Source organism: Arachis hypogaea, chromosome 15 (genome assembly GCF_003086295.3).
Source record: "Arachis hypogaea cultivar Tifrunner chromosome 15, arahy.Tifrunner.gnm2.J5K5, whole genome shotgun sequence".
Classification (NCBI taxonomy): Eukaryota; Viridiplantae; Streptophyta; class Magnoliopsida; order Fabales; family Fabaceae; genus Arachis; species Arachis hypogaea.
Genome location: NC_092050.1, coordinates 124,811,021 through 124,836,680, shown reverse-complemented (window position 1 = coordinate 124,836,680; position 25,660 = coordinate 124,811,021). Strand labels below are relative to the sequence as shown.

Genomic DNA, 25,660 nt, shown 5'->3' with positions numbered 1-25,660 from the left:
TGGCGCTGAGGTGGCCGTAACGGAGGCCAGGTGGCATGGAGTATTTCGTAACAGGACATATAAGTCCCTGGAGAGAAAAACGACGCCGTTTTGTAACCTCCCCCAATCCTGTTTCGAATTTCTCTGCCTTTTCTTCTTCCTTCCTCATTTTTTCCTTCCATTCTTCTTCCATGGCCCCTGCCTCTATCACCGCCGCACAGCGGCGCATCTGTCAACCACCATCAATGCCGGCGACCTCTTCCTTCCTCTCTTTTCGCGTCTTCTTCCCTTTCTCACTCCCTTACTCCCATTAGTCTCTCTCTCTTCTCACCCTCCTTCCACCCACCGTTCGTCTGCGACAACCTTCTCAGCGACCCACTGCCGCCGCGCCGCCGCCTCTCTACCGGCGCACCACCGTCGCTACTAGGGCCCAACCATCATTTCCTCTCTCTCTCATTACCACCCCTGTGCTTCCCAGGTCTTCTTTCTCTCTGTTTAATTCACTCTGTTATTGCAATTAGTTAATTAATATTGTTTAGTTAGTTTTGTTTAGCTAATTTCAATTTGGTTAGATTAGTTAGTTACATTAGGTTGTTAGAGAATCTGGCGTGGATAGTGGATTAGGTCTTGCTTGCTTAATGCTGCTGTCTGTGCAATCACTGTTTGTAGTTCATTATATTTAGTTTGTTCAATTGTTCTTAAGTTGTTAGGATTAGGGTTGGTTAATGGAAATTGCTGAGACTGATGTTTTACACTGCTGCTGTGTAAATTCTCATTGCCAGTAGATTAGGCAATGCTATAGCATTCTATTAAAATAGAACATAGTTGAATGGCACAAAATTTTGTGCTGGACGTTTTGTCCTTTGGTCAACATAGTTGAATGCAATCCTTAAAGAGAAAAATTTTAAACAGGCCCTTTCCTTCAAGAATGAAATAGTTTCATCTACTTCCAAATCCCTCTCCTTATACAATGCTTCTCTGTTGAAAGAACCCCTCAACATAATATGCTTCTTGCTTAAATTGAATAAAATTACCTTGACAGTGTTAACATAAAGCTTGGGTCCCATGAGACTGAACTGAAGTGATGGAGACATGTTTTTCTTATGCTTGTGGCCATATCCAAGAGGCAGATCTCCATACATTAATGCCCATTGCCGTGGCAACTGAAATTCCAGAAAATGATGGAGATCCTCTATGGCAGGTTTATCTATTTGATACATAAAACTCTCAGAAAAACATGTACTAGAGATATTATATTATATTATATTACTCATTCTATATTTGTGCCAAAAGTAATTCAGAAATGTTTGCTCACATCTAAGATACAAATTAACGGCGTGACTCAAGAATCCATTGCCTGGAACAGAGTTGAGTAAGGAAGTAATAGGAACAAAAGACATTGATATGACATTGGGGGATTGTAGTATGGTTTGAAGCCACTGGTTATAAGGCTGACGAATATCAATGCCTTCCTTGCGGACCGAAACATCATTCTTGGAGTGGCTTTTTACAACTGGTCTTCCAGCAGGAGGAAAATGGTTCTGCCTCCACAGCTTGGCATGATCATCCTGAAAGTAAACATGGTTGAATTATGTTAGAGGTTTCTTTCTTTTTTCTACAATGAAACGGAAGGTCTATATGGTGGTTGATATTTGCCTTCAGTTTTCCTGATATTTGAGCAGGATTAGCATTGGAAGATGGATTTGAATCCTCTGAAAACCTCTCATCAGCTAGTTGTTTTAGTAGTTTCTGCAGTTCAGCGGGTGGAAGATCTAAAATCTTTGACTGCTTGATGTGGACCACATCTTTACCTCCCATCTTAACGCCAACAATCACATGGGTGCCATACTTGTCAATGAACCTGATGAACAACACAAGCATATGCTGTGTTAAATTGATTGAACAAGCTTCATGTTTGTGTTTCTGTTTCTGAAAAATACTTACGAGGCAAGAGCTGCAGGGTTCCAGGAAGAAGGAACATCTTTCTTGACTTGATCGGAAAGGGTTAAGTTAGTTCTATCCAATTCAACGGTGTACAATGATATGAAGCATCCATCAAAAGCAAGGCTCTTAGTTGCAGCTGCATCCTTAGGCCAACACTTCCTCATGTCAAACATAGCATTGAAAACTCCCGATGGTATCTTCCCAGACAGAGATAACTGCCTGTTAAAATGCTCCGACATCTGCAATTAAAACAAATTCATTATCCCTAGCGAACCATATATCTTTGTTTTATTCGATGGAATTAGTTAGTAGTTAGCAGTGACCTGGTTGAAGGTGAGAACATCGGAATGGAACCTTGTGCGTTCACCTTTGTCACACTTGATGGAAGAGGGAACATTGTGGACAAGAATTGAACCTGGAACTGGGAAGAGCATGTCCCTGGTGTGTTTATGATCAATCTCGATCAACGTGGAAGACTTGCAGGCGGAGAATCTTATGTCGCTGCAGAGATCATAGCCTTGACCAATCACTGGCACTGCTTTCTCCGCAGCCAGCTGTGGATCCATCCCCGCAATGCTTCTATTCAAACCCATATTTAATTTTATTTCTTGATTCATGTACAAATTTTACAGCACTTGTTCATTGTCGGATCGGATAACTCCGTCTTATTAATTAATAGTCTGGCTTTCAACAGAGTCGTGGGAACGACGAAGAATCATCGAAGAAGCTCAAGGCGGCTTCATGCTTATGGTTATGGACTCATCCTTCGTACCTTGTTTCTCCACGCCGGCGTTGATGGTGCTGACGGAGGCACCGCTGTGCGGCGGTGATGGAGGCAGGGGCCATGGAAGAAGAATGGAAGGGAAAAAGGAGGAAGGAAGAAGAAAAGGCAGAGAAATTCGAAACAGGATTGGGGGAAGTTACAAAACGGCGTCGTTTTTCTCTCCAGGGACTTATATGTCCTGTTACGAAATGCTCCATGCCACCTGGCCTCCGTTACGGCCACCTCAGCGCCACCTTTGCCAGCTCATCCTTTTCCGTTCAGTGCAAACGGCTGAATTTAACGGAAGGACATAAATGTCCACATTTTTCAGGAGTTAGGGACTTGAATGTATTTTCCATTCCTTGAGGACGAAAATATCCGCAAAAAAAAAGGTCAGAGACGAAAATGTCCTTTACTCGTATATTTATTATCTAACTCTCGACATACATGTATGTAACTATGTATTGGTAATTATTATATTTATTTATTTATTTGAAAAGAATCTTATAAAGTAAAAAGTAAATGGCAACAAAATAAATGATGACAAGAGAACTATGACTGAATGATCCCACATGGCAAAATCAATAAGTACATCCACCAACATCAGCTTGCATTTCTAGTTTGTCAGATAAGGACACTGATTATGACTCTCAGAATAAAGAGCATTTTAATCGATTGCAAATTGCAAGACAAAGATCAAACATCAAGATAATTATCATGAAAAATAGTGTGAAAGCAAATGAGAGAAGAAGAAGAATGAAAATAATAAAAAAACTCAAAAGCAGAAAAGACAAGTACGTAGTGCAAGCAAGCAAACTGCAAATGCGCCAACAATTTGTAAAGGCTTATGGCAATCAATCTTTAGTTACTTTATTTTTTGCCCCTTTTCTTAATTGGATTTATTTTCCCATGCTTTACTTAACTCGGTGGTATTATTTTAATTAATTTACCTCCTTTTGATTAAATCACACCCGCCTTTTTCGTTTTCCTTGCACCCAAGTCTTCATCGCTACCCCACCCCATGTGACTCACTCTCTTCCTCATTCCTTCCCTCTCTATTTCACTTTCCCTCTGTTTCTATAAAATCATCCAATTTTCCCACTCCTTAGTTACACTATTAATTACACCTTATAATGAACACGTTTTATATCAAAGAATTCTAACACGATTACCATGACTGAGTGGCCAGTTTTGAGGTGAAGAGTGAGTTTTTTTGGAAGGGAAACTGCCATGAAGAGTGTTTGCTTTAACGTATTCAGTTTTTACTTGTTAATTTTCTTCATAGTAGTTTCTCTTAGATCAACTTCAGCTTTATCTGCAAGTGGATCTAGAAGAGATAGTACTACTGCGAAGTTTATTCTAGGTTGGTGCACCTGAAAATGTTCCCAGCAACTTTGATTAAAAAAGTTTAATTGTGAATATGCTTTTCACATTGATTGCTTATAGTGATTGGTTTAATGTAGATCTTGTTCCTCTCAGAGTTAAATTGATTTCTCTGAAAGCCAAAGAATTAGAAGAAATAGAAAGATGAATGAACTAAAAACAAAGAGCAAAAAGCTGTATCAAACGTATAAAAAAAAGAATTGTGGTGATGAATAGACATAGTCTTTTACTTGGATCATGTTATATAATTTACTATGTTTTTTATATTGTTCTGTTTTAAGGGGAAGCGAATTTAGGTCCCTGGAAGAATAAGATCACACAAGAGGCTCTAGCACCAGCTCCTGAAACGGATGCTCCTTCAGGTACCCTTGTGCTGGCCGCAAACAGGACGGATAGGCCGGACATTCTACGACGATTTTGTCGCTACCGAGGCGGCTGGGACATTGCAAATCGCCATTATTGGGCTGTAAGCTCTGTTACTATTTTCCTGTTTACCATGTTCTTAAATGGCTGCTTCATTACGTTCTTCATGCCGATTGAACAATGATAAATAGTGAAGTTCCAATGAATAATCTATTGAGCTTATTTTATCTAGTTCTTTTGTTGCTTATAACTACATTAACCATGTTTCCGTTGTTCGTGTGAAAATTTTGGCCATGGTTGTGTAATTTGCAACAAAGATTAGGATTTTACTGGTTAAAAAAACAAGAATTACTTTGTGGTTGTACTTTCAGCATATTGTTTTGTTTGTTTTTAATCAATAATTGTATTATTTTTGCAGTCAGTTGGTTTCACTGGTGCAGCTGGTTTCATACTTGCTGCTCTGTGGTTTATTTCGTTTGGCCTCGCAATCTTGATTCATGCATGCTGTGGATGGGGCATTAACATCAAGGATGAAGGATCACACCGTTCGCAACGAATTTGTCTTATTTTGATCTTGTTATTCACCTGCGCCGCTGCGTAATTCCTTCAGCCTTCTTTCAATGTTTGAATAAAACTTCGGTTGTTTAATTATGTATTCTTATGATTAGTTACTAAGGTTTCTTTTGTATTGCAACTCTGCTTTTGAAAATACCAATCTTGATGGGAGTTTGTTAATATCATTTAATATCTGTTACACTCTCGGTAATAAAATGAATATATCCCAAAATAATTTATTTCTAGATAGCAAAGAAGTTTCAATTTTTTTTCATTTTCCAAATAAAGGTGAAAATTAAGATAACAATTATTCTGTTCATTTTCTTCACAGGGTTGGATGTATCCTTCTAAGTGTAGGGCAGGACAAGTTCCACGACGAGGCCTTGGATACGCTCCATTACGTCGTGAATCAATCAGACTATACGGTGCAGACTCTGAGGAACGTGACGGAGTATCTGAAGCTCGCGAAATCAATCAAAGTAGCACAGATATTTCTCCCATCTGATATCATGGCAGATATTGATAATTTGAACCTTGATCTCAATGCTGCAGCAAATACACTGTCGGAGAAGACACACGATAACTCTGTTAAAATACGTAAAGTCTTTAATGATGTGTATGGAATCGTAAACTTCACCATAATGTGTTGTATTCTAGAATCTACTATTGCAATATGCATAATGCAGCATGATGCTTCATTTTGCAGGCGTCTAGCTTTGATTCTGATGGCAACAGTGATGCTTCTTCTCGCTCTAGTTGGACTGGGTATGCGTTAATAATACACTAAATTACTATTTTGCCGAGTTAAGCCTCAAAGTAGTCTTTGAACTTGCACTCGAGCTTCAAAGTGATCTCTAAACTTAATAATTCCTCAAATTCATCCCGGAAATTACACTCCGGGACTCATAGTAGTCCCTGAGACATTTTCCGTTTATCAGAACCTTAAAACGACGTCGTTTTGAACAAAAAAAAAATAAAAAAAAAAGTGCAGCATAGACCCCCCAATTCGAACCAAAAAAAGAAAAAAGAAAAAAAAAAGTGTAGTGTAGAAACCCCCCTCCCTCCCAGTTCCCAATCTGATCCATCCCCACCTTCTCCTTCTTCCCCTTCCCCTTCTCCTTCTCCATCCCCATCCCCATCCCCTTTCCTTTCCCCTTCTCCTTCCCCATCCCCAACCCCTTCTCCTTCTCCTTCCCCTTAGCGTAGAACCACCCCCTCCCAATTCCCAATCTGTTCCATCTCCATCCCCATCCCCATCCCATCCCCAACCTTTTCATTCCCCTTCCCCTTCCCCATCCCCAACCCCTTCTCCTCCCCTTCCCCTTCCCCTTCTATTTTCCCAACCTTCCACTTTTTCTTTCACATATATGTTCTGGTTATTGTTGTTATCGCCGCTAGATGAGAAGGTGAAGATGGAAGAGGAGGAGGAGTCAGAAGCGGGTGGTTGTTGGTGCTGCCCGGCGGAGGTTGAGCGGCAGACAGTGTGAGAGTGATGATGAGAGTGGAAAGAGTAGTGATCGGAATTTTGTTGATTTTAGGAATTTTGTTATTAAATTTACCATTTCTTTTTGGTTTGCAGTGGTGGTCGTTGATAGTAAGAAATTTTGAAAGGGTTTTCTGAGACAGATGAGTTGAATGTTTTGGAATGAAACTAGTTGCATGATCCGTTTAATTAGAAGAGGAAGGGGAAGGGGAAGGGAAAGGAAAAGAGGATGGGAATGGGAATGGGGATGGAGAAAGAGAAGGGGAAGGGGAAGGGGAAGGAGAAGGGGAAGGGAAAGGTTGGGGATGGGGATGAAAGAGAAGGAGATGGGGATGGGGATGGGGATGGGGAAGGGGAAGGAGAAGGGGAAGGAGAAGGAGAAGGGGAAGGGGACGGTTGGGGATGGGGATGGGATGGAACAGATTGGGAATTGAGAGGGGAGGGGGGTGGTTATACGCTACACTTTCTTTTTTCTTTTTTCTTTTTTTTTTTTTTGGTTCGAATTGGGGGTCTACGCTGCACCTTTTTTTATTATTTTTTTGGTTCAAAACGACGTCGTTTTAAGGTTTTGATGAACGGAAAATGTCTCAGGGACTACTATGAGTCCTGGAGTGCAATTTTGGGGACGAATTTGAGGAATTATTAAGTTTAGGGATCACTTTGAGGCTCGAGTGCAAGTTCAGGGACTACTTTGAGACTTAACTCCTATTTTGCCACCTAAAGATTCCTTGTTTGAGTAAATAGGTGGACACTCATATGTAGTCGACTTCACGTGAAATTGATATTTGAGATTAATTAGATGAAAATTTAGTCAAATCAGTCATATTATCTATCCGCTCTCAGCTATCAATTTTACTTGAAGTCGACTACACCTGAGTTTCCACCGAGTAAATAACCATTTTAACTATAAAATATTACGATTTTCATAAAACAAATCCCAAAAAATGTAAATGACAAATTTATCTCTAAAAATATGTTTTGTTTGAGAAATTAAATTAAAATTTTAGTCAATTTGTTTATATACTTATATAGCTTTGATTCATTTTGTTAAATAAAACATATAGAATCTATTTCGTCAAAATCGTAATCTGTTGGAGTTGTAAAATGGCTATTTATTCCAAAAAAGAAAAAAAAAATCACTAGTATTTTTCTTTTATTTAGGAGAGAAATTAAAATATTTCGAGTGTCAAAATTATGATTTACCCGCTAGTAGTAGTTGTCTTAATTGCCAAATAAGTTGAGCTTATTTCATGTTTGTATTCCTGAAATCTTTCATAATTTGCTAATATTCCTCTGCAGTTCTTTCTATTCTTGGACATCAACATGCGATCCTCATGTAAGTCACGGATATACCATAGATATGACCTTTGATCTCATGACATTCCACTACCTATCTACCTGAATGTTCCCTTTCTTCTTTTTAATTTGTTTTGATTTCAAAATGTTATTGCAGATTTGTCATCAGCGGATGGTTACTCGTTGCTACTACATTCATTCTTTGTGGAGTTTTCATGATTCTTAACAAGTAAGCCATCCAATAGTTTGTCCGAATTTCATTTAAGGGGAATGCTAGAGGCCAACAACTTTTGTGATTTGTAACCATCAAGTAACCATTAATAATGTTTTTAATGGTGTGTGATTACTCAATTTTGCTGGTCAGAATTTAATAAAATTGTTCGCCCCTAGACTTTTCCTTTTGAAAATGCAATACTTTATTTTGACACTTCTTGCACTGTAATGTCCACATAGACCTTACACGATTATAAACATATTTTAGGAGTAATACTATGCTGAAAAGTGAACTAGTGAAGTACTAGTTTTGGTGAGAAGTAAAGAAAATTTTACTCTTCATCAAGAAAATTTTCATATTTTACTATCATTATTTATTATATTTGACATTGAACTCAGATACAAATTAAATTTAACCACCCATTAAATGATGAATATGAATGATTTGGCTTGAATTACAGTGCAATTTGTGATACGTGTATGGCAATGGGAGAATGGGTAGAGAATCCACACGCAGAATCTGCACTAAGCAATATCCTTCCTTGCGTTGATCAGAGAACCACAAACAGGACACTATTTCAGAGTAAACAAGTGGTGACCAACATTGTAAGTGTTGTGAACCGTTTCATATATAGCACCGCAGATTCAAACCCCACACCGAGTAGCATCAACTATTACAATCAATCTGGACCAGAAATGCCACCTTTGTGCTATCCATTTGACTCTCAGTTTAAAGAACGCCAATGTACAGCCCAAGAAGTTTCCGCTTCCAATGCTTCATTGGTATGCTTTTCATCATCCCCCTCTCTATTTTGTCGCCCCACGATTTTCTAAATAAAAGAAAAATAAAAAAATATTAAAAGAAAGAGAGACACACGAAATATGATTTTATTCTCTCCTCTATCTATGTACATTTTGAAGTATTAGATTTTCCACCTCGTTTCTAAAAGAAAAAGTATATGTAGCCAACTATAACATAAGCCAACTCAAATTAATCATTTATTTTTTTAATATGAAAAATTATTTTTTTATTTTTTATAACAGACTTCTTATTTTTTTAACAAAATGGCTCTAATTGACTAACTTCTAATTAGTTTCTTAGTATAATCGATTTGCTTGAGTGTTTAGGAGTCAATAATAACTCTTTTTTATCTTCGTAAAATTATATTTGTGCCACTCTTTAGTATACTATTAAATAAATAAAAAAATTTAAAAATAAGATGTGGATAAAAATAATGTATATGGTTTTTTTTAATTCATTAATATTAATTTCATTTTAATTATTTTACTAATAAAGATATCTATTTAATATAATAATCAAGTGAGAATTTAAGAATATTATTGTAATAATCTTTGTGAACGATTAAATTTAATATATTTAATGTACGAAGAAATAATTTAACTGATCCAAATTATTTCACATACTAACTCATTTTTAATTTATATTGACACGTTGTTTTTAACTTTTTATTTGCTAGACGTTAAACTCTTTTTATAATGGAAATGCACTAACCACTGACAAAGAATTTTGAAGGAAAAAGGTCACTCATAAGAAAAAATACATCACATAAAAAGCTGAAAATTTGATTCATAATTCACTTTTCCATATAGATAATCTTGGATGTTATATCAATCAATCTCATTAGAATTTTTTTATTTAATCAGCTAACATTGTCAAATTTAACCAATATATTTAAAAATTATTTTTTTACTCTTAAATTTTAAACTCTAAATTATGAATTTAAAAGAATAATTTTAGCACAAAATAAAGAATTAGCTTGGCTAATAAAACATTTGTCCTCTTTATCTTTTCTATATTCAGATAGTGTGATGATTATCAGGTTATGTGAAACATGTGATTTAACCCGTAACCGAGAAATTTAACGCATCACCCAATTTTTTATCTACATATAAATACACACAATTTATCAAGTTCATTGTTTAAACATTTTCAGGTTTGGAAGAAATACAAATGCAAGATATCCGAAAATGGTATTTGCAACAGTGTTGGAAGGGTGACTCCAGAGATTTACTCGGAGTTAGTAGCCGCAGTTATTGAAAGCTTTGCACTAGAACACTACACTCCCATTTTACTTAGCCTTCAGAATTGCAATTTCGTGAGGAACACGTTCAAAGAAATCACTACTAGTTACTGTCCTCCATTAAACCGCTATCTTAAGGTTATCAATGTTGGTCTTGGCCTCATTTCGGTTGGTGTTTTGCTCTGTCTCATTCTCTGGATTCTCTATGCAAACCGCCCCCAGCAACGGGAGGAAGTGTTTGTTAATAAGCTGTCGTTAGCTCAAACACTAAAGAAAAGATTTAACAAGAACCGCAACATCACAAATTCAGTGTCATTGCCAAATGGTGCTAGAGAGGTGTAGTTTGTAGTTAGTTTTACACTAGAAGATTATTTCAAACCAAGGAACTTTTACCGTACCCCATAATAGGGGGTGAAACCAAGATGAAGCGAAGTTGCATCTTGGGTTATATTAATAAGATCATAGCCACTTAGTCAAACATAGTGTACTAAGCGAAAAAAGAAGGAAAACAATTGATTTCTAGATTACCTAATAATTTCACCTAAATTTACCTCAGCTTGAAAATTTCCCTCTGGTCCCAATTGTAGAGGTATGAAGAAACTGATTTTACCTACGTAATCTTAATATTTTATGTATAAGAGATTTGGTGTAATTACTAATTACATTCATCTCTTCTCTAGTTGATATTTTGACGAGTATACAACAATATTTCTCATGTACTCAATTTTGTGTAATATATTACCAAACATACCTAGTTATTCTCTCCATTCTAACCATAAAATCACACATGCAGAAATAAGAGTTTGAGCCAACTTTCACTCCTATTAAATTATTTTTTTTTTGATTGAATTAGACCTACATAAATTTTTTATATTGTATACGAGCTCTGTACGATAAAACGGTAAGAAACGATTCTTCTTCAAACATGGAAGAACCATCCATAGATGTCACCCATCAACACCTCCCGACTATATTCACACAAGAAAGAATCCCATGTCGCTCGTTCTCTCCTTCCTATTTTGTTCCATCCAATGTATCATTTACGCTACTTCACATTATATAGTATTTTGAGATTTTAGAAAAGAATTAATTTATTTTAGGACAAAATATATGTTTCGTCTTTATTGTTTCAAAAAAAATTTTAAGAATACCCAAAATTATATATGTTGTATATTGCCTCTTTCACTACAATAAAATAACAATTTTGCAATATTTTTTAAATACTTAGTGATGATAGTTTTAACCGTCACTAAATATTTTTGTGACGGTTAAAAAACCGTCACAAATTTAAGCGTTACACTAAATTATTTGTAATAATGGTTTTCAAAGTACAAAATCATTACTAATTTGTAACACTTATCAAAGTATTTTTTGTGCTACATTTTGCGACGTTTTAAAACTGTAATTAAATTACTAATCCAATGATAGTTTTTTCTTATATTTTGTGATTGTTTTAAACCATCACAAATTTTTTAGCGACAATTTGAAACGATCACTAAATTATTACTTTCTATGACAATTTTTAGGTATATTTAGTAATTGTTTAAACTATGCAATATTTATAATGACAGTTTTTCGATTTAAAACTGTCATTAAGTTACTAATTTCTGTGATAATTTTTTTCTGTATTTAATGACCGTTTTAAATTGTTATAATCTCAATCACATCAAATTTAAAGATATAGCATTGCATTGTATTTCAAAAAATAACAATGTATTTCAACGTTGAATTCTACAAGTTGTACATAGTCATAATTCATAATATGTAAATTCGAAAAATTTTAATTTAATCCAAACATATAATGCTAACTATTCAATCATAAAATTCCTTTAAATATTAGATGGTCTATGTTGTTGAAGTTCATAACTAACAGAAAAAGATGGTCTTATCTACGTTGATGATTCAAAATCTGTAATTCAAAATTAAAAATAAACAAATATATTAGTGAATATTTTAGAAAGATACTTACTAAATTAACAAATGTTAAAGACTGTAATTACAAAGTACAATCATATAACTAATAACAAAAGATATTATATATCAAGACTACAGCACAAGATTATATCAAGGCTTCCAATGATAAAACTATTAATACGTATAAGCAAATCAAAAGATAATCCCCCTAAATTTTCCACTAACACGACCCAATTAGTCAGACCCATCAAACAAAAATACAAAACAAGGGAAAGTTATTATATTTACGACTACAAGTAATGTATTATATAACACAAGAGTCTCAGAAGGAAAATTAATATTCATCTTTATGTGTAGAAAAAAAATTACAAGAGTCTTATCTTATCTTTGATTTATATAATAATAAATCTTTTGCCACCTTCATTATCTTTCTCTCTATCCATAATGGTTCTTACTTCCTTTAATACACACACTTGGAATAACTTCTTTTCCAAGTTCCCTGAATACTTTTATATTTCCTATATCTCACGTTATAAATTCTATCTAACTCGTTGAAATCCACTTTATATTATAAGAAAATTATAAGAGATAGCTTTCATTTAATTGCAGTTCCTAAGAGATGGTTAATGTAACTATAGTTGGAAGGGCAAGGGACGGATGGGTTCAGGAATGGATTTAAGGGGAGGCAAGTGGTGGTCTTAGCCTCCAACAAATTTTAAACTCATATATTATCATAATAAATGTATTATATAGAGTAAAATTTAATAGTGTAGTAATAATAAAAAGAGTTAATATTTTTTATGTATTAGAGTTTAAATTTTTCTAGATACATTTATATTATTTATATTTTTTTATTTGATTTAAAGTTCTTTTTATATTTATTTTTTAAAATTAATTTTAACTTCTATAATTATATAAAAAATACTTTAATATTATTTATAATAATATTATTCTTTTTTTAGTTGGCAATTTAGTTATTTTTTTATTATTTTTCTATTACTTTTTATATCTGTTATTATATAAAAATATTTTAGTATATTTTAAATTCACATAACAAAATTGTTAGTGAGATTAATTTATATTATTTTATGTCATATTTTATAATAATATAAAACATAAAAATTTAATTCGCGGCACATAAATACTTACTAAAGTAAATTAATTAACAAAATATTTAAAAATAGATAATTTTATATTTTATTAGATGTAAAATTATACAAATTTATGAAAAAAATTATAAAGACCGAGATAACTCTTTTATTTGACAAGTATTTATTAATTTTTTAATTAAAAAATTAATTATAATTATATCTATTATTAAATATATGACATTATATTTGATTATACAAAATTTTAATTTTCGACTCCTTCATAGTTAGATTCCTGGATTCATTCTTGAATGGGTTACCCCTAGCACAAGAAGTGAGATATATGAACGAAGAGAACTGCTATGTTTCATGCTGCAAGCAACCAGCAAAATTCATTCTCCAAAAATACAACATTTATTACTGAAGAAATATATTTAAAAATATATTAAAGTTTGAAATATCAATTATGACAAAAAAAAAATCATTTACCATTTTTATCATTTAAGAAATGAATATTTTTTCTGACATATACAATATTTGATTCAACATTTTTTTTTTTCAAATTGTACAAGCCTTCTCTTTTTAGTAGGAGATGACACTTTAAAGATACAGTAAAATTAAAAATTGAGATATAAATATTTTCTCTTGCATTAGGAGATGACACTAATCTAACATTTTTACCATTTTTAAGGGATTTTTTAGGATTTTGATCATTCTTTATTAGTTTTTTTATCTTCACACCTACAAGAACATAAAAGAAATAAGAAAAAACCATAATACTTAAAATAAAGAATAACAAGCATGTGATGTGTGAGCATATTTTTTATTTTTTTATTATTTTATATATAAATTTATTGAGTTTTATTTAGATTTCTGTGTTTGAAGCCTATTTGGAGGCTATTTTGAGGCGCTTTGTGGTTTTATTTATTTCAAAAAAAATTCGGACAAATTTGACAGAATTCATGCAAAAGAAAAAGGAAGAAATTTGATACTGTCAAGCTGGCGCTAAACGTCGATACTGGCTGTTTGGCGCCAGACGCCTCGTAACACGTGCAAGTCTACAGTTGGATTGGCGCTAGCGCCAGAAGCTTCGTTTAGCGCCAGTAGTTCGTATTTGGACTCCACGGAAGGAGCTTCATTAGTTAGATTTAGTTAATAATTATTTTATTTTATTTTTATTTTTATTAAAATAAAACACAATCTTTTGGGCTTTTAGTAGTTATTATTTTATTTTTATTTCAAATCAATTAGATTAGATATAAAAGGGGAAAAGATTCAGTCTTTCGGGATCCTTTTTCTCTCTCTTCCTCATTCCGTACTTGACACACCTTTTGAAACCCTGATTTTCTTTGAGCTATGAGCAACTAAACCTCCTCTGTTAAGGTTAGGAGCTCTATTTATTTTGATGGAATAATACTATTGTCATTCTACTTTAATTAATGTATTAATTTATATTTAAGGATTGCTTTCGTTCTTCATCTTAGGAATTAGAGTATATTAAAAGATAACTCTTTTTCTATTTGAATTCTTGTTGAATCTTGAAAAAGTTAACTCACTTGAATAACAGCTTCAAAGTAATTTGATGGAGTAAGGCGGGAGTCGGCCAATTAAGAAATCAATGTGAAAACAGCGTTGTGAGTATAGCTCTTAACCAGCTGAAATCTGCCTCATCAATTTCGAAAGGTGTCACAAAAATTAGAATACAAATACTGAGAGTATGAGTCCCAGGTCGTCTCCCAACGAGTTGCTAAAAAGGGTGCTAATTTATTAATCAGGAATTTTTTCCGAGAGATTTTGAGAGTGAATGGCAGAAAATAAATTATTGTAAATTTAAAGCAATGAAAACTAAAAAGAATTTATATTATTCAAAATAAAAGCCTTGACTGGAGGAATGATTAATTGGAAGTTCTATCCCTGTTGGAATTCTCTCAAGTGTAGTATAAAGAGGTTGTTATTTTCACTTAGTTAACCCTTACTAAATAAAGAAAAGTCAAGTGATTGAGCTAACTCTTATTCGTAAATTCTAGTCCTCTCCCTTGGGAAAGTCTAGCGTTAGTAAATACAGAATTAGCCAATAACTTCCAATTTAACTAATCACTTGAGCATTCTAACTCAAGTGTCTCCTCTTAATCGACCCCATGTCAAGTAGGGAATCTACTCCATTGACATGAATATAATGCTCATAAAAATATAAGAAGAAGACATGATAAATTAAATAAAATAGGGATTGAAAATTAATTAAAAATAAAAGTAATCCTTTGCATTAATAAATCCAAAATAATCCAATTACCACTCTAAACAAGAATTAAGAATATGGAATAAATAAATAGGGAGTAAGGAAACAAACTAGAATAGTATCTTCAACGGAGGTGATGACTCTTCAATATCCAAAGCAAAAGCATAAAACTCATAAACTATGAATATAAAGAAAACCTAGAGGAAGAAGAAAATTCTCTCTATATTCAGATCTAAAAACCTAAAACTATGCTAATGAGAATGTCTGTTGAGTCTCTGCACGTCCCCTGGCACTAGTCTGTGTTTCTGGGCCGAAAACTGGGTCAAAACTCGGCCCGAAATCGCCCCAGCATTTTCTGTTAATTCTGTAGATCGCGCATGTCACGCATACGCGTCAGTCACGCATGCGCGCCATTTGGCTAATTTCCTTGTTATGCGTACGCGTCATCCACGTGTGCGCGTCTTTGTGCAAACTTCAATTCACGCGTGCGCGTTAGGCACGCGCACGCGCACGCGCACGCGTCGCTGCAAATTTCTTCATATCGCGCGTTCGCGTGAGCCATGCGTGCGCGTCGATGCTCGCTGGTCATCTCCTTAGTTTCTTGTGTTTCTTCCATTTTTGCAAGCTTTCTCTCCATTCTTTAAGCCATTCGTGCCCTATGAAGCCTGAAACACTTAACACACGGATCACGACATCTAATGGTATGAAGGAGAATTAAAATACACAAATTAAAGTTTCTAGGAAGCAAATTTTCAACCATAGAACAAAACTAGGAAGGAATTGTAAAATCCTGCAAATCATATGAATAAGTGGGTAAAGACTTGATGAATCCACTCAATTGAACATAAGATAAACCATAAAATAGTGGTTTATCAAACCTCCCCACACTTAATTATTAGCATGTCCTCATGCTTAGCTTAAGGAGATAAAATAAATGAGTAGAGAAAAGTAAGACTCATGCAATGGAATGCAACCTATGTATATGAATGCAGCTATATGCTAAGATGATTCTGTCTACTTGGTTAAAAGTAAATAAGTTCTTCAAAACAAAAATAACTCAAATTCCACTAATTCAAATTATACAGTAAAAACAAGTAAACTTGTAAGAAGATAGCTCATGAAAGCAGGAAACATAGAATCAAGCATTGAACCCTTACTGATGGTGTATATGCACTCTAATCTCTCAAGTGTATAGGGTAATCACTCTACTCTTCTCTAGTCATACTTTCTAAACTTTGTTCTTCACCTAACCAATCAACAAATATTTAATGTACCAATGCAAATATCATGAGGTCTTTTCATGGTTGTAATGGGGCTAAGGTAAAGGTGAGGGTATATATATATGGCTAAGTGAGCTATAAATTGAATCTTTGAATGGCCTTAAGCTCTTAACTTGTATCACATATGCATTGATCTTTTATTTAGCATTTGGGATAATTTTGTTCCCTTATTCATTTATTTATTTATTTAATATTTTTGGATTTTTTTTTCTTTTTTTCTTTTTTTTAAAAAAATAAAAGTAAACATAACATTATCAATGCACATGGATTTTTAATCTTTCTGTTTTCACATGAGTGGGTAACCAAATTCCCAATATTTTATCAATTTTAAAAATATAACACATTCCCTTGTTAACCCATGTTCCCACAATTTTCCCACACTTGATTGACACACAATCTCTATCTTAAGCTAACCAAAGATTCAATTTGGGGTATTTAATTATTTTTCTGTTTAAGGCTAGTGATGTGGTAAAATATAGAACGAATGGGATTAAAAATGCTCAAAGTGGCTAATAAAGATGAATGGAAGGGTAGGCTATTTAGGATAAGTGAGTTAATAATCAAATAATGGCCTCAATTATATGCATGCATATAAATATATTAAACATTGGACATATAGGATGGAACAAAATAAATTACAATCATAGATAAGCAAACACACAAGAATAAAATTTTTATGGTTAAATAATGTAACCATGTAATTAAGCTCAAGTCTTACTGGGTTGTGTGTTCTTAGCTATCATTTATGTTCTAAATTACAATCTTCAAACAATTTTAACACAAAAATTTTGATTTAAATTAGTAAAATTTTTTAAAAATAGGGTCTTAAAAAGAAACTTACTATTTTTCAACCAATTAGAACATGCATGCAAATATCTATTACTATGCAATCTATCCTATCCTAAACAAAAGAAAAATAAATAATTTATTGGTGCTAAGAAAGAGAAATTACCTCTGAAAGTTAGGTACTGACCGACCTCCCCATACTTAAAGCTTGGCACCGTCCTCGGTGCCATCAGTCAGGAACAAAGGGGGGCTGGTAGCAGTATCTCCACAATCAGGACCGTCATGGCTCCCTGTGCTGGTAAATAAAGTGGAGTCCGGGGTGTCTGAATTTTCTTCAGGTGGGTGGTTACCAACAAGCAGCTCCTTGAGGTATGTAAATCGGCACTTGTTACAGCGCTCCCTTTGCTTTCCCTTCCGGTCAAGCCGGTCCAACCTCTCAAGTATCTGATGGAGCAGTTGGTTTGTTGAAGGTGCTTGTGATGTGGAAGGAGAAGGAATATCTTCGGCCTGTTCTGCAGGCCGGCTAGTAGTGGCAGCTGGAGGTCTGATATATGATAAACCACTATTTTATGGTTTATCTTGTACTCAATTGAGTAGTTTTTATTAACTCTTTACCCACTTATTCATACTATTTGCATGGTTTTATATTTCCTTCCTAATTATGTGTTTTGATTAAAAATATGCTTCTTTGATCTTACATTTGCTTATTATTAATCCTCTCTTATTACCATTAGATGCCTTGATATGTGTGTTAAGTAATTTCAGATATTATAGGGCAGGAATGGCTCAGAGGATAGAAAGGAAGCATGCAAAAGTGGAAGGAATACAAGAAGTTGGAGAAATTGCTAAGCTGTCCAGCCTGACCTCTTCACACTCAAACGGCTATAACTTTAGCTACAGAGGTCCAAACGACGCGGTTCCAGTTGCGTTGAAAAGCTAACGCCCGGGGCTTCGATTTGATATATAATATGCTATAGTTCCCCTGACGCTAAGTGACGAGACAGCGTGATCCATGCGACCGCGTCGCAGTGATGGAAATCCAGCGTGATTGAATTCGAGACCAGCGAATTCTGGGCTGTTTCTGACCCAGTTCTCGACCCAGAAAACACAGATTAGAGGCTATAAAGTGGGAGAATGCATCTATTCAGAGGAGGCTCTCACATTCACAATTTTAGGAGTAGATGTAGTTTTTAGAGAGAGAGGTTCTCTCCTCTCTCTTAGGATTAGGATTTAGGATTTCTCTTAGTTGTAGGAGTGACTCTCAATCCCAGGTTTAATATTCCTTTTACTTTATATTCCTCTTTTTACTTTCAGATGCTTCAATGCTTGTATTAGATATGTTGCCCAATTGGCTTATGAACTTTTCATGTTAACATCTGCATATTTTATTTAATATTATTTGAGGTATTTCAGATTTAAGATTGCTTTGCTTTATTTATATTAATGCTTTTAATTTAATTTATATATTTTTCTCCCTTTTGGCTTTGGTCAAGTGATTGGTAGTACTTGAGTTATCAAACTCAGCAAGTGATTGAAATTGGCAGATTTTGCTTTAGCTAGAATTGCTCTAACACTAGTCTCTCCACAGGAGTTGACTAGGACTTGAGAGTCAAGCTAATCAGTCCACTTAACCTTCCTTTGTTTAATAAAAGCTGACCAAGTGGGAAGAATCCAATTCTTATCACAATTGATAAGGATAACTAGGATAGGACTTCCAGTTCTTCATACTTTGCCAAGAGTTTATTTTATTATTATTATTTTATTTTATTTGTCATATAACATATTCCCACCTTACTTCCTAAACCCCAATTTACAAACTCATAACCAATAATAAGAACATACCTCCCTGCAATTCCTTGAGAAGACGACCCGAGGTTTAAATACTCGGTTATCAATTTTAAAGGGGTTTGTTACTTGTGACAACCAAAACGTTTGTACGAAGGGATTTTTGTCGGTTTAGAGACTATATCTACAACGCGACTATTTTTATGACATTCTTTACTGGCAAAAATCCTAACGTCAAAATGGCGCCGTTGCCGGGGAATTGTAAACGTGTGCCTTATTATTGGTTATTGTAAATATTTTATTTTTGCTTGTTTATTTGTTTTTGTTTTTTATTTTTGCTTTTTCTTAAGTTAAGAGGTTATTGGTTTTTATTTTAAAATTTTTATTTTATCTTGTCTTATTTCAAAAATCAAATTTCAAAAAAAAAAAATTCAAATTTAAAAAATTTAAAATTCAAAATTTCAAAATTTCAAATTTCAAAATTTAAAAATTCAAAATTCAAAATTTAATTTTCAAATTCAAAATTTAAATAACCTTTTAATTTAAATTTGCTTTTATTTTTGTTTTTAAATTTTTATTAACTAACTATGAATTCTCACCCCTCTTGCTTCAAGTTTGATTCCAATGTTGTTGTTAGGAATGGAAACTATAATGAGAACAGGCATCAAGGTTGGAAGAATCAAAGATGGGAGGCGCCACAAGGATTTGATCAACCCTCATGGCAACAACCACCTCCAATAGACTGTCAACAACCATTCTGTGATGCATATCAAGGCAATGGCTATAGTGAGCGCTCTTTTGATTATCAATAACCACCACCATATGCCTATGAACCCTCTCCTCAACATAACTTTGGACCACCAAACTCACAAGCCCCTTTCCGCCATTCACCTCCATATGACCCTAACCCTCAACCACCATACCAACCACCTTATGAGCCATATGAACCATATATAGAACCACCCCAATTCCAATCTACTCACTCCCAACCACCACCACTTCTCTATGTGTCCTGTCCAAATCCGGCAACCCGAGAAGCAGAGGTTCACCTAAAAGAAACAGTGGATAGATTCCAGGCAACCATTCATCAATTGGGGCAAGCAATAATGAGTCAATTAGCTTCCCGACGTTCGGACACTCAAGGAACCCCCATGGCTTCATGTGGGCAATCTAATGAAGAACGTAGTATGAAGGAGATACTAGAAACTCCAGTGAACAGTACGGAGCACGACTTTGTACTGGAACAAGTAGAGGAAGCCGGAATTATTGAAGAAGAAGAAGTGGTTGAAGACTTAGGAGATGCAGAACCTCCATGGGAAAGTCCAGTCATAGAACCCTCTTCCAAGACGTTTGAAATTGATGCTAAGGAGGGTGTACAACCTCCAAGGCATATCACAGTTAAAGACTTGGAAGAGGTTGTTCAAGAGATGGAGATTCAAGAAGAAGAAGCACAACCTCCTATGCCCTTGGAAAGCAATGAAGAGAAGATTGAATTGGAAGAAAGCTACCAAGAGGAAGAGGTTGAAATTGCAGAAGCTTGCAAAGAGGTGGTAATTATCAGAAAAGAGCACAAGGGAGTGGAGCTTGCAATTTCATTAAAAATGGCTCCCCTAAGTTGCCATCATCCTTCACAACATTCAAGTGGGTAAAATTCATATCCCTTAGCTTTCTAATTCCACTTGAATATGGGCTACTGCAGACGGATGGTCAACTTAGAGCTCTTTGTGACATTAAGAGTAAGAGAAAGATGGCCAGTGGTAAGAATTGTCCTGCAAGGTTCATCATGGTTGGAAGCTTTAAGTTTAAACGCAAAGGTTGGTATAAAGCTCAACTGAATAGGTCTAGGAAGCTGTTTGGTCACTGCAGTGAGAATTCAGATCACCTTTCACCCGGCTGAAAAAATGCAGATCGAGACAAGAACGGGTGTAAAAGTAAAGTTTGGGATCCTGGAATCTGTTCTGGCATTTGTCACTCTGGGAGCCTAAGAATCTGTTTGAAGCTTCTTAAGGACTTTACATGCTTAGTTTGGGATCCCAGAGGACACTGGAATCACAAACATTGGTGGAGATTCCTGGATGAGTTCAAGCACAAGCCACCATAACAGGAAGCTCACCAAATGTCCAACTTAAGGACTTTAACTAAAAGTGCTAGGTGGGAGACAACCCACCATGGTATGATTGTTCCTTTTTCATTTTTATTTAGTTTTATTTGTTTTCTAATTTTATTTTATTTTATTTTATTATATTGAACCTGGAGTTTTGCATAACATTCATCTTAACACTGCATTCTTCATTTTTCAGATAAAAAAAAAGCACGCACGCGACGCGGCAGCGTTGCTGACGCGTCCGCGTCACCAGTGCGTTAGGAGGAAAAGAAATTGAACAGAGAGTTATGCAGGAGCAGAGCTGGAGGCGTGCCAAGCGCACAAATCGTCCCACGCGACCGCGTCACTGATGCGGCCGCGTCATTTGCAAAATAGCTTCCCACGCGACCGCATGGCCCTGGATCTCGACGTAACAAGGTGTATGGCCGAAAGTTGAGCTGGAGTTGGGCTGGACCCGTGCTAGTAGCACAAGCCCTGCCACGCGAACGCGTCACCCACGCGTCCGCGTCATATTGGAAATAAGGCTACCCGCGCGATCGCGTCGACCACGCGACCACGTCACCCTGGATTTTGGCAATACTGAGTTTTGAACAAAGAGTTGTGCGACCACGAGGCTGCACTCGCGCCACTAGCACAAATCGAGTCACGCGATCGCGTGCCCCACGCGTCCGCGTCACCCAACCTTATCGCGCACCACGCGACCGCGTCACCCACGCGACCGCGTCGCCATCGTCGCACAACATATCCAGATCAGCCAACTTTCGTATCTTTTCTTCTCTAATCCTTATTTTTCTTATCTTTTCGTATTTCTTTCTTCTTCCTTTCTTATCTTCTTTCCCTTCTCATTCTTCTTATTTTTCTTTTTATTTTATTTTAATTTATTTGCACACTTTCAGTCATTACATTATTTTCATTGGTGTTAGAAATTTATTTGGGTCATTATTTCTATATTTTACTTGTGGATTATTAGAGGAATTATTTGACAATTATATATATTTATTTTTTAAAGGGTTGCTTGCATGTTCAATTTATTATTTTCATTAGATTATTTACCATGCATGCTATGTGTTTGTGAAAACGCCCGTATGGCATTGTGCACTGCTTTTCAGTATCTTTTATCCTACTACTCTGAATGCCTGCTTTTCACAAAACCCTTTTTCATATCATATTCATTCAATATAATTGTCATTACAAAAATGTTGCTAGTTTGAAAGACTTAGTAATCTAACTTGGACATTGAATGCTTGATCTATGCTACTTATGCCTTTGCCTGCATGCCAATAAACACCTTGCATTCAATTGTTATCATATGCACTAGCTATTTTCCATTGATGACTTTTCACATGTACTCATGAGCGTGTGTTAACGTCATTCTTCTTTATTGTGCATTGATTACCACCTTTCCCGCTCTCTTCCTTGCTCTAACTCTTAGCTTTAAAAGTCACTTTCTTTTTCCCTTTTCAGGATGGCCACCAAGAAGGGTAAAGAGAAAGCTACTCCCAAACTACCGGCAAGGAAAGGAACAAAAAGAGCTCCAGCTGAGGAACCACAACCCCCGTCCACTTGTAAATCTCAGCATGCACCGAGGACGGTGCAATCTTTAAGTGTGGGGAGGTCGATACCGATCTCCGTGGGTTAGTACCTTCCTATCTCAAACACCAATGGTTTATTTTTCTTGTTAGTTGTTGCATTTGCATATTTAATTGCATATTTATTTGATTTTTTTTTGCATATTTTACCACTTGATTAAAGTAATATTTTCTTTTTCAAGAAACCTTTTAGAAAATTTCACTAATTTGAATAAAATTTTTATGTTAAAACTTGTTTGAAGTTGTATTTAGAACATGGTTTTTGAGCTAAAGAACACACAACCTGTGAGATTTTGAGCTTATTTATATGGTTACATTATTTAACCATAAATTTTTATTCATGTGTATTTTCTTCTCTATAATTGCAATCTTTGCTTTGTTCCATTCTATATGTCCATTATTTAGTATATTTACATGCTTGCATATGATTGAGGCCATTATTTGTTATTAACTCACTTATCCCAAATAAGCCTACCTTTTACATCACCTTTGTTAGCCCCTTGAGCTTTTAATCCCCTCTCGTTCTATAACCACATTACTAGCCTTAAGCAGAAAAATAAATTAAAAATCCCAAGTGAATCTTTGGTTAGCTTAAGATAGAAATTGTGCATCAACTAAGTGTGGGAACATTGGTTAATAAGGGAATGTATTTAATTTATTTGAATATTGGGAATTTGGGAACCTACTCATGAAAAACCAAAATAGAAAAATAATGAAGAATCCATGTGCATTGATAAGTTATGTTTGCTTTTATGATTCAAAAAAAAAAGAGAAAAAGAAAAACAAATATATATATATAAAATAAATAAGGGGACAAAATTATCCCAATGTTAAGTTAATGAAAAAAAAAAATCAATGCACATGTGATAAATTAAAAAGAAAAATTTGGTACGTGAGTATGGGAATCATACAAAAGTGGGAATTATGGGTAGCTAGGTATGATTTTAAAATTTTTATAGAGTATGTACATGTTAGGTGAGATCTTAGACTAATCAAGGATTCACTTTGTTAGCTCACTTAGCCTTATATATATATACCCTCACCCTTACCTTAGCCCCATTACAACCTTGAAAAGACCTCATGATGTTTGCATTGGTACATTAAATTTTCGTTGATTGGTTAGATGAAGAACAAGGTTTAGAAAGCATGACTAGAGAAGAGTAGAGTGAATAACCCTATACACTTGAGAGATTAGAGTGATATACACTTCCAGTGAGGGTTCAACGCTTAAATTCTATGTTCTATGCTTTCATAAGCTATTTTCTTCTTGAAAGTCTATTTGTGCTTCATTTTTATGATTTGAATTAGTGAAATCCAGTTCATATTTGTTCTTGAAAGATTTGTTTATTTTTAACCAAGTAGGTAGAAACATCTTAGCATGTAGTTACATTCATAGGTTGCATTTCATACCATTCCTCTTCATCTTTATAGCTTCTCTTGAGCTTAGCATGAGGACATGCTAGTGTTTAAATGTGGGGAGGTTGATAAACCACTATTTTATGGTTTATCTTGTACTCAATTGAGTGGTTTTTATTAACTCTTTACCCACTTATTCATACTATTTGCATGGTTTTATATTTCCTTCCTAATTATGTGTTTTGATTGAAAACATGCTTCTTTGATCTTATATTTGCTTATTATTAATCCTCTCTTATTACCATTAGATACCTTGATATGTGTGTTAAGTGATTTCAGATATTATAGGGCAGGAATGGCTCAGAGGATAGAAAGGAAGCATGCAAAAGTGGAAGGAATACAAGAAGTTGGAGAAATTGCTAAGCTGTCCAGCCTGACCTCTTCGCACTCAAACGGCTATAACTTTAGCTACAGAGGTCCAAACGACGCGGTTCTAGTTGCGTTGGAAAGCTAACACCCGGGGCTTCGATTTGATATATAATATAATATAGTTCCCCTGACGCTAGGTGACGCGACCGCGTGATCCATGCGGCCGTGTCGCAGTGACAGAAATCCAGCGTGATTGAATTCGAGACCAGCGAATTCTGGGCTGTTTCTGACCCAATTCTTGACCCAGAAAACACAGATTAGAGGCTATAAAGTGGGAGAATGTATCCATTCAGAGGAGGCTCTCACATTCACAATTTTAGGAGTAGATGTAGTTTTTAGAGAGAGAGGTTCTCTCCTCTCTCTTAGGATTAGGATTTAGGATTTCTCTTAGTTTTGGGAGTGACTCTCAATCCCAGGTTTAATATTCCTTTTACTTTATATTCCTCTTTTTACTTTCAGATGCTTCAATGCTTGTATTAGATATATTGCCCAATTAGCTTATGAACTTTTCATGTTAAGATCTGCATATTTTATTTAATATTATTTGAGGTATTTCAGATTTAAGATTGCTTTGCTTTATTTATATTAATGCTTTTAATTTAATTTAGATATTTTTCTCCCTTTTGGCTTTGGTCAAGTGATTGGTAGTACTTGAGTTATCAAACTCAGCAAGTGATTGAAATTGGCAGATTTTGCTTTAGCTAGGATTGCTCTAACACTAGTCTCTCCACAGGAGTTGACTAGGACTTGAGAGTCAAACTAATCAGTCCACTTAACCTTCTTTTATTTAATAAAGGATGACCAAGTGGGAAGAATCCAATTCTCATCACAATTGATAAGGATAACTAGGATAGGACTTCCAGTTCTTCATACTTTGCCAAGAGTTTATTTTATTATTATTATTTTATTTTATTTGTCATATAACATATTCCCACCTTACTTCCTAAACCCCATTTTACAAACTCATAACCAATAATAAGAACATACCTCCCTGAAATTCCTTGAGAAGACGACCCGAGGTTTAAATACTCAGTTATCAATTTTAAAGGGGTTTGTTACTTGTGACAACCAA

General features: G+C 34.9%; 2 protein-coding genes across 3 annotated transcripts; one reads left to right on the top strand and one right to left on the bottom strand.

Annotated features, from left to right (window-relative positions):
• Positions 1-1,542: 1,542 nt before the first annotated feature.
• LOC112748836 (MACPF domain-containing protein NSL1-like) lies at positions 1,543-2,637 on the bottom strand. Its single transcript, XM_072218024.1, has 3 exons — positions 2,247-2,637; positions 1,924-2,162; positions 1,543-1,840 (listed from the first exon to the last, which is right to left on the bottom strand). The coding sequence occupies exons 1-3, from the start codon at positions 2,538-2,540 to the stop codon at positions 1,543-1,545; spliced, it is 831 nt and encodes a 276-aa protein (XP_072074125.1). The 5' UTR covers positions 2,541-2,637.
• Positions 2,638-3,677: 1,040 nt separating this feature from the next.
• Positions 3,678-10,786, top strand: LOC112750590 (uncharacterized). 2 transcript variants are annotated; one of them, XM_025799387.3, is made up of 9 exons: positions 3,678-4,049; positions 4,351-4,535; positions 4,851-5,029; positions 5,319-5,603; positions 5,694-5,752; positions 7,770-7,806; positions 7,924-7,995; positions 8,441-8,762; positions 9,935-10,786. In XM_025799387.3, exons 1-9 carry the CDS (start codon positions 3,917-3,919, stop codon positions 10,361-10,363), a joined length of 1,701 nt encoding a protein of 566 aa, XP_025655172.1. In that variant the 5' UTR covers positions 3,678-3,916; the 3' UTR covers positions 10,364-10,786. The 2 variants fall into 2 exon arrangements, with proteins under 2 accessions (XP_025655172.1, XP_025655171.1); XM_025799386.3 differs by having other exon boundaries at positions 3,720-4,049; positions 5,319-5,752.
• The last annotated feature ends 14,874 nt before the right edge of the window (positions 10,787-25,660 follow it).